The sequence below is a fragment of the Myzus persicae genome, unplaced genomic scaffold, assembly GCF_001856785.1.
Source record: "Myzus persicae strain clone G006 unplaced genomic scaffold, MPER_G0061.0, whole genome shotgun sequence".
Taxonomy (NCBI): domain Eukaryota; kingdom Metazoa; phylum Arthropoda; class Insecta; order Hemiptera; family Aphididae; genus Myzus; species Myzus persicae.
In genome coordinates, this window is record NW_019100931.1 from 1 (window position 1) to 10631 (window position 10631).

The 10631-nt window shown below is 32.9% G+C and overlaps 1 protein-coding gene across 1 annotated transcript; it reads right to left on the reverse strand.

Moving 5' to 3' along the window:
- Positions 1–8263: 8263 nt before the first annotated feature.
- On the reverse strand, positions 8264–9571 carry LOC111026891 (zinc finger BED domain-containing protein 5-like). Its single transcript, XM_022305070.1, has 2 exons — positions 8688–9571; positions 8264–8600 (listed from the first exon to the last, which is right to left on the reverse strand). The coding sequence occupies exons 1-2, from the start codon at positions 9569–9571 to the stop codon at positions 8264–8266; spliced, it is 1221 nt and encodes a 406-aa protein (XP_022160762.1).
- Positions 9572–10631: the final 1060 nt, after the last annotated feature.

Here is a 10631-nt window from a genome sequence, read left to right on the forward strand (position 1 = left end):
CCTAGTATTCATGTTACATTTTTACATGATATATTGATACTTATCAAGCATATTTTACAATTTCGTAGCACTGTGTAAATTTACATAACTCACTATTATCTTTAGTACCTACATAAAATGTAATAAGTCTTAAGCTACTTATTCTAACTAAATAGTTATTTACTGAATATTTTAATTAAAAAAAGGGTGAGCATTTTTAAATATAAACTAGATCACCTAGGACAGTTTTGTTGTACCTGATATTCATTATATTTTCATTTTCATATACCTTTATTTTAAATAGGTAGCTGGGTTTTTTTTTTAGAACTTACGTGGTAGTACAATGTTGTCATGAACATTTTATGTCTCTAGCTATTATAGTTTAGGCTCTACGTTAATTTAAGAACAATTAAAATTAGAAATTATTACAATATGTTGTGTTATATTCTGTTTTGGATAAGTTGTTCTTAATATAATGAAATATAATAATAATATTCATTATAATACAATTCATAAGATAAATTTAAAAAATACAGATTTGCAAATAATATTAAACTTATAAAACTATTAATGTCTAACTTTAGGTACCTACTTTATTTTATTTAATTAGGTATGTCAAATTTACAAATTTATTTTTAATATTGTTGAATTTTTTTATTGTTATTAACCATAGGCTATATAATATCAAGAATAGAAAATAATGACAAAGTTTGTGATGGTTGCATTAATTCTGTATGTTCTTACAAACCTTTAAAAACTGATTACTCTGCTTTTGTTCAAATTAAAGAATACAAAACTGGTTGCTTAAAATATGTTACTGAAGAATGTTTTCAATTTTTCCTCAGTATGGAAATAATGTTTAGAAAATGTAGAAGTTTAATTTTAAACAACAAGAGGGAATTATTCATGAAGACATTAGAACTTGAATTAAGTGCCTTTTCGTTTTCAGAATGTCATCCAATTAAAACAAAGATGATAAACCGATTTATTGAATTCAGGTGTAAAAATTTAGGAACCCTTCTTACAAAAAATATGAAAAAAAGTGCAGCTTGTCTCAAAGCTAGCAAGAGTATTGCAATGAGAGAAGCTGTTAAGAATAAAATAAAACTTTAAAAGCAACAGTTGTAAATAATTTAATTATTATTTAAACTATTCATTTTTATTATTATATTTTACTAGGTAACCTACAAAAAATTATTAATTATGTTAAAAATTAAACATTTTTTATTGTTTTTATCATTTTAATTGTTACATTAATTGTTTTTATTAAAGTTTATAAATTTATAATTATATATTCAACATGTCATAGTACATTAGAAAACTTTTTATAGAAAAAAGTTCCAGACTGAACTTGCTAAATATTTTATAGCTTACTCAAATATATATATTTTTTTTTTATTTTTATTATAATTTAATGCATGTATTTTCACTTTCTAGACAGTTTTACATTTCAAGAATATTAAATATGCATATCTTATAAATAAAAATCTAGTTAAATTATAAATGTATGTTAATTTTTGTATTTTATCAATATTGTATTTATACGTTAGAATTAAAATTCAACACTTGATGGTAGTTTTATTTAAAATATGAATCATTAGTGTTATAGAATAATATTGAATATATATAAATTTGATCTACGAGTATACAGATTTCCGACTTGGTCGAACATGGTCTATCAAGCAACAATAATAAAATAACAATGTTTTTCCGTACAAATTATATAATTAGAATATTATTACTTCTAAAGCTAAATAATATATTTTTTTAGTTACCTATAGTAAATGTATTTATGTAATGATGACAATTATGTACGTAATATGCATGTATATTATGTATTATAAAATACGTAATTATATTGTTATATAATAATATAATAATTTAATAAAAATTAAATTTCAAAAACAAAAAAAGGCGGGAATAGTTTGGACGAAAAATGGCTGCTATCAATTGAGTTGGCCACTCTCTTATTATCTAGGCTCTCTACCGAAGCCTATTCGAGCGACGTATTTTATAATGGTGATCCTTGGATCGTATCCCTACTTATTATCCTACTACTTTACCATATAAGGTCATACCGTGGGCGGCCACGCGCTGCACACGCCGGATGTCCCTTGCCTATCTGGTCGTTGTCATCTCTATTGAGGCAACACAACGCTGTTAATGTGAACTATTTTAATAATATTTATATAAGTAGTGATATATTTATTAACATATACGTTTCGAGGTCACGCGCAATAGACGCTTCGTAGGCCTCCTTCAACATATCGTGTTTCTCCTGTATATTTATAAAAACTGGAGTGATTTACTGGAGTGATTATTTATAATATTTAAACATAGTCACAGCTCGCTACAAATATTAGTGAGAAAGTCGTCATTGAAAAAATATGTGAAGAATTGATATGGGGTAGTAAGTTCTGTAATAAAATATAACATATTTTCATTACGTGCGATTAATTGAGGTTCGTTGACTAAATTACCCTTTCTCCACTTAAGATTTTTGAATTCTACAGTTTTATTTGGGTTTTTTTGTGTAGGATTCTTGTCAGTCATACATAATTCAGAATTAAGCAAAAAAGTTGGACGAAAAGTTTAAAAGTTACATGTGATTCTGCTGTAGACTGTATATCAGATGAACATAAGTAAATTGTTGGATATTATTTGTAAGATGAACGTTTTGAGATATAAGAATATACTCACCTTCATCGCCAAATTCAATTGGTAAACTATCTATATCAATAGTCAAGTCTGGGTCAAATAGAGGATGTTCTATACTAGTATGATCTTCATTAATAAATAATTAATTATCATCAGATTTATCAAAATCGTCTTCGTTTTCATCCAAATTATTAACTAAAAGACAAATTTCTGCGTCATAACGTAAAGTGTTCGCAAGGCAATTTTCCGCATATTTTTCCATTGATTTGTTGATAATTCACCGCATTATGGTTCTGTAGGCTACGAAGGACGGACCGATCGACATTTTAAGTGAAGCTTGGTAAAAGTCGGAACGCTGCTAAGATGTTTGGGAATCGATGTATTGTCGAATATTCAAGATGCCTGAATTTAAATAGTACTAATAATTAGTTAATTTTTTTTAATTTAAAAATTAATAAATCTAATGGAGTAGGAGGAAGGGCAGTGGCTGGGTCGGCAGGCATAATATTACAGTTGTGTTGTTGCTGGATAAGCTGGAAAAAATAAAAATATTAAATTATAGCTTATTTTGAAATTGTCAATACAATATTTAACAGAATCTATAAAACTTACATTTGGTGTAATTTTTTGCCTCCTTGGTTTCTTTATTCGGTAGGAAGCTCTTCTTCTGGGTGTGTATTTGGTGTGGTCGGGTTATTATGGTCAGATAGGACCTGCCTTATATATTTGAGGTTCGGTTTTCTTAAGAGACAAGGAATCGGTTGTGGCGTTATCTTCCACCTGTTCCAGACTCCTATGATCGAAAAACGTAGAACTGCAAATACACTTAGAAAGCCCAGAGTTCGTTATGAACAATGAACTGTCAAGCGGCGCCTAGTATTGGTCGGGTGGCTATAATAGTGACTAAATGGATCGATTTATTAGGAATATTTTATCTGAGTCCCTACCTTTTAATATGGGAAGAATTATAGGACGATTTTAATTAAAGATCTCTAAGGCAGTGCAATAAATTTAAACAAGTTTTTTAATGGCGAAATAATGGGGACAATAAACGCAATAATTTAATTGACTTCATCAAAAAAAATAAAGAGATTAAATCAAAACGAAAATCACGTTTTCTTGAGACGAGCTGCGTGGACGTGGTGTGCCTTGTTGATTGTGATGATGCACTGCGCGGCTATTGCTTTGCTTTGCTTTGCTTTGGGAGGGGTGGCTATGCCGTTTACTATTCCAGGCTTGTGCCTCTACTAGTGGATGGATTTTGGGGTTGATTGGTAGGTTCAGTTTTGTTAGTCAGTCCAATTTAATGGGTATGGTTTGGGTAAACGTATGGTGGTTGGAGGGGAGTGGGTTTTACCTAAGAGGCGGATATGATCGTATTCGGAAAAAGAGTTATTGTAGAACATTGTTTTTGATTGAGAGCAAATGGAATTTTGGATAGATTTGAAGTTAGCTGATTTTAAAAGGGCCGAGTTTCTAACGATAGTGGGCATACCGGTTATCGTGCGTATGCCGATGTTTTGGACGGATTCAATACGTCTCCAATGGGAGGGGCCGATAAAGGGTGCCCAGGAAGAGCCAGCATATGTAAGTATAGGGGTCACGTAGAGTTTAAGTATGTTAAGTTTTGTTTTCAGCGGAACGGGACTAGTACGGTTAAGTAAAGGGTAAAGCATACCACGGACGCGGGTAGCTTTTTTGGTTACGTCTTGAATGTGTTGGTTGAATGTAAGTTTACGTCCAATCGTGACGCCTAAGTATTTGGCCTGTTTTGACCAGTTAACGGGTTGGTTATCGATGGTTAGAGGTGGAATGTGGGTTGTATTAGAACGCCCGAAGAGGACGCCTACTGTTTTGGTCGGGTTTATTTTGATTCGCCATCTGTGAAACCAAGAGGTTGCCAAGTTAAGTTGGTGTTGTAGTTGTATGGTTGCACGTTTGGGGTTTTTATTACTAGTAAAGAACATCGTGTCGTCAGCGAAGAGTGTGAGGTTGGCTTTAGGAGTCGTTGGAATGTCGTTAATGTACGTCAAGTATAGCGTCGGTGAGAGACAGGAGCCCTGAGGGACTCCTGCGAGTACGTGTCTGGTAGTAGAGAAGGAGTGTTCGATTTTAGTGGTAAAAGTACGGTCGGTGAGAAAGGATTGGATGATTTTTACGATTTCTAACGAGATGTTGAGTTTGGAGAGTTTGTAGAGAAGGCCTTCGTGCCAGACGCGGTCGAAGGCTTTCTCCACGTCGAGGAAGACGGAAGCAGTGTTTAAGTCGTTGTTAAAGTTTTCGCTCAGTTGGTGGGTGAGTTTGGTCAGTTGTAGTGTGGTCGAGTGTTCGGGTCTGAAGGCGAACTGTTCGGGACGGATTTTGTTTTTGAGTTTGTCTTGTAGGTGGGTGAGGATGAGTCGTTCGTAAATTTTGGACAGGGAGGAGAGGAGGGCGATTGGTCTATAGCAGTGGTTTTCAAACTTTTTTTATACACGGCACACCGTACACTTCAAAAAATTTTCACGGCACACTGACATTTTTTTAGATGAACAAAATTGTTTTGAATTAATTATAATTTTATATACCGTAAAACGGTGTGAATAGAAACACTTTTGAACTTTGAAGTATTATAAAAACTTATCTATTTGAGCTACAAAGTTAAATAGTACATCAAAATACTGGTCTTGCCGAGTACTTTAAACCTGTTGATTCAAACATTTTTTAGTTTCAATAAATAATTTTATATATTTTTTTAAGTGCTCTGTTTCTATTGACCCGACAGTTGGTAACAATAGAAATACTTAAAACTTTTGCATACATTTTTTTATTATATCAACAGGTTGTTGAATAGAAACAATTATTGATATTTTTAAAAAATTGTACACAACTTTAATCATTTTTTTTTATTAAAATACAACAACATTTACCAACTGTATCAATAAATATTAAGAAAACAAAATAAAAATAACACCTTGTCATAACATTTTAGTCATACATCATATGAATAAATAAAAATAAAAATTAAATTAACATTTTAGTATTTTGCTTTCCAGTCTTTGGATTAACTTATTTTATAATATTAGGTTACAAACATAAACATAACTCTTATAACTAACATGGGTAAATGTAAATGTAACAACATGTATATAAATACATAGGTAATGTGAAAAAAAAATAATAAAATTAACATTTCAGTCTCTTAATTTCCAGTCTTTGGATTTACTTTTTTTATATTATACAGTAGGCAACAAACATAATTAATTAGTTAATACTTTCAACTAGTAATTGTTAAAAGTAAATTGTTAGAAGACTAGATGGAGTTACAGTTAAATGTGAACTTAAAAAGCCCTCTGGAATATGGTACTGGTTTTTGCATTTTTCCAATAATTTGGGATCTATCAAACTCACAAATATCTTTAACATTTGGAAACCCATACACAAAGCCTTTAAACAGTTTTGTGGTCTTGCTTCTTAAAAATGTACCTTCAAATGTAGATCCATCTAATCGTTTAATGATTTGTCCAATATAATACATGTATACCAAATCTTTACTAGTTGATTGCTTGAGATTCTCGAGTTGGAAAGATACTAATACCCAGTCATCAACGTTTACTTCATTTTCTTTGTCTATAGGGATTACATTTTTGAATGTTATGCCATGTTTCACCATTTGAGGTTCTGAAGTAGTATGGAGAACATTACTTAATGACATTTCAGGTTCGTCTGCATCTGATGAACTTTCATGAGGTAATTCTGTTCTTAGTTCTGAGTCACTATCAGTATCTGACACAGTTTCAACACTTTTCCCTGGGTCTACCTGTAATCTTTTTTTAGTTTTTCTTGGTGTACTGTTACTTGACCTCATACTTTTTAAGAACTCTAAAACTGAATTGTTTATGCTATCTCCACTTTGATTAACATCACAGCTATCATACGGCAACATAGTTAGGACTCTGTCTCTATTAAATGGAACGATACCACATTTATTAAAACCAGCTTTAATATTATTAACACTGTTTTCATTGAGTTTTTGTACAAGTCGTTTCAATAACATAGGAAAACGATCCTTAGGAATAGATATTTCATGAGCACCATCAGTTTTTTTCCAATTTTCTAAAATACTTCTCCAGTGCATTTTCAGTGGTCTAAAAAAGGCCACATCAAGCGGTTGAGTCAGATGCGTGGAGTTGGTAGGAAGAAATACAAACTTAATATCATATTTTTGGCAAATTTTAATTGATTCAGTGGAAAGATGACTTGACAAATTATCTCCAATTAATATTTTTGTCCCAGAAAGTTTAGATAAATATGGAATAGCAATTGTTTTTATCCAATCGTCAAAACAAAAACTGTCGAACCAACCAGATTTAGTACGATTAAAACGAGTGTGTTTAGGACCACCAATTCTCCATGTATCACTTATATGTTTTGATGTATATACAACATATGGAGGTAGGAGTACTCCATCAGCTGCAGCAGCGAACATTACTGAAGTTGAAGCTTTACTGTTGTTCATAACACGTTCAGGGTATTTCGATCCACGCTTTGTAATTACTTTACGTCTACCCGGGTCATCGGTTAAATTGGTTTCATCGTAGTTAACAATATGACTAGGAGGAATACCATCTATAGAGATCTCCAGGTTGTCAAAGTAATTATTTAATATTTCTCTAGTAATAGCTGCCCTGGAACGTTTTATATTTTGACATAATCTGAGAGCAAGTTTTGTTTTGTGCCTAGTCAGAAAACCATTTGCCCAATCCTTTCCAGGCATATTGTTTTTATTGAATTGCCTCACCTTCTTACCTCGTCGATCCAAGTATCCTTTCACCACCATTCTAATATAATACCTATCCAATGGATACCCCCATTCTGCACAAAGAGACAGGCATGATACTATATGATTTTCTTCTTCAATGGAAAGTGCAGTTTGTCCACCTTGTGCCTTCAAGTCCGGATTTTTGACATGGCGGAAAAGTACCGAATAATGTATACCATATACTTCACTAGCTTCTCTGTAGGTCATTTGTCGTGCCTTTATGCACCGAATGGCCGATTCTAAATCATTTGGATTGGGAATCTTATATTTTTTGGCTCTTGGATCTTTTTTTCTAATACGGCCCATGATTGTTTCTATTCACCCGCAAAAAGAGACATTTTACAAAATTTATAATAAAAAAAAAAATAATGAATTTAAAATTATTATACTTACAAGTTTCGACTACTGACAACAAGCTTGAACAATTTTAATGTGTAAGTGGTCGATCAACAAATTATTTCATTATAAACGGTGAGTTTGTATTTTGGGTTTTTTTTTTTGATAAGAAATAGTGCATGTTTGTTATCAATTTTACGTGCATGGAAGGAAATATAAACGGAACGTTTTGAGATTATCGAATTTCGTACTAGTGTGTATTCGATTTAGTGAAGGTTTCATATTGATAACACAAATATTTGATTATAGGGACGAAGAAATAATAACTTTCCTGATTTTGTTTCTATTTACCACACTGTTTCTGTTCACCCGGTTTTACGGTACATTCAATTAGAAATTTTTATTATTTATTTATTAATATTACAATTACAGTATAATTAGTTATTAAATTTATTTACAAAAAAAAGTGTAGTTTATACATAGGTACATTTAATGAGAAATGTGTGCCTGATGGGCGTTACAAATATTTTTAATTCTTGGACGAATAGTTGACAGACATACCCTCATTTCTTCTTCCACTGAATTTAGTTTTTCTCGTTTTTTATTTTTTATATTCGCAAGCGCTGAAAACCCTTGTTCACAAAGATATGAGGTTGAGAACGGCAAAAGAATAGTCAGTGCTTTTATAGATATCTCTGGATATTCTTTAGAAACATATATCCAGAATTTATTGAGAGTGATCTCTTTGAATTTCAACTGCAATGTTCGATCATTTTTGATTGAACAGAGATTTTCTTCTTCAACAAGTTTTAAATCAACCAAGTCACTAATAGACACATTAAAAGGGTCTCGTACCCAGTCATAATTTTTAATATTAATACTTGGAAAATATTTATTCATTTTTACTTCTAACAATGTGATGGACTCGACTATTAATGAAAAAATGTTGTCATCCGCAACTAGTAAAGCAGTACGTGGAAACATGATTAAATTACCTTGATTAATTTTAGTTTTCCATAAATTCAATTTTCCGATGAAAGCCATAATTTTGTCCGACGATGATAGTATATTTTCATCACGACCTTGCATACTTGAATTTAGTTTATTGAGATGCTCAAACAAATCAGTTAAGAAAGATAACTTTGTCCACCACTCTTCATCCCCAAGAAAGTTGAATTCAGTTTCTTCCATAGTTAAAAATACAAGTAACTCCTCTCTCAAATTGTAAAATCGTGATAAAATATTGCCCCTTGAAAGCCATCTTACTGCACTGTATAAAATCAATCTTGAATAGTCTGCATCCATCTCTTCACAAATTTTTTCGAATAGTCTTGATTTAAGAGGTCGGCTCTTAATAAAATTTATAACTTTTACAACTTGATCAAGAATATTTTGTAAATCACTTACTAAGGATTTTGCCACTAAGGCCTCTCTATGAAGGAAGCAATGGGTAAAAATAATATTTGAATTTTTTTTTTTGACTAAAGAAATGAAACCTTTAATTGAGCCAGTCATTGAAGGTGCACCATCAGTGCATATTCCAATACAATTGTCCCACGATAAATTTACTGATAATAAATGATCGTCCAAAACTTTAAAAACATCTTCACCTCTCGTTCTTTCGGGCAATGTTTTACAACAAAAAAAGTTTTCAATAATATCGTCATCAACTACCATGCGTACAAAAACTAAAAGCTGTGCTTTTCCACTTATATCTGTAGATTCGTCTACTTGCAGCGCAAACATACGAGAATCGCGTAACTTATGTAATACTTGCTGCTCAATATCTTCAGACATGTCGTTTATGCNGTCTAACAATATAACGGATAACCTATACTTTTTATAGTTCAATAGTTATCTGAGATTACTTATCTTAATCACTTTATTCCTACAAACTGTCGATTTATTAATATATAAATATATATCAAATCCATAGAGATTGAAAGCATTTATTTTCTTATATCGCAATTCAATGCAATCGGTAATTAATGGAAAAACCGCGGCACACCTAGTGCATACTCGCGGCACACCAGTGTGCCGCGGCACCCAGTTTGAAAACCACTGGTCTATAGTTTTCGGGTTGTTTATGGTCTTTGCCTGGTTTGGGAATGGAAATTATGACTGCTTTTTTCCAGGCAAGGGGAAAGTAGCAGATTCTGAAGGCGCTGTTGATGATCCGAGTAAGGGACAGTATAACGTTGTTCGGTAGGAATTTAAGAGCCGTGTTGGTGATGAGGTCGTCACCTGGGGCTTTCTTTTTGCGAAGGTTGCGAATTATGTCTTGTATCTGGCCGGGAGTGGTAAAGAGGTTAGATCGGGTGATGTCAAGGCCTTACAGGTACTGGGAGTGAGCGGTTACGTCTGGTAAGTCGGGGCCGGGGTTTGTTTGAAATTGACGTTCGAGCGAGTCGGCTATCAGCTCTGCTCGTTCGTTGGCCGGAAAAACTAGGCCGTCGGGGCCGGTTAGTGGGTGAGATGCTGGACGTTTGTGTAAGAGACATTTGTTGAGTTTGTATATTGAACCGTCTTGGTGGTCTAGTGAGTTAAGAAAGATGTCCCATTGGTCAGTATTGTGCGTTGCGAGTAAGGTACGTATGATAGATATTTTGGCGTTTAGTTGTCGTTTAATTGTCGGGTCGCGGTTTATTTGCCATTCGCGGCGTATACGGTTTTTGTCTTGTATTTCCAGTTTAATGTAGTCTGGTACTACAGTGGACGGGTGTTTGCGTGTCGGTACGTATACGCTCAGGCACGTACACAGAATAAAATTTCGGGGGGGGGGGGGGGGGGGTTTACAAAATATAGCAATACAAATTGTACATCAACATAATAATGAAACAATTTCTTCCTACTTACC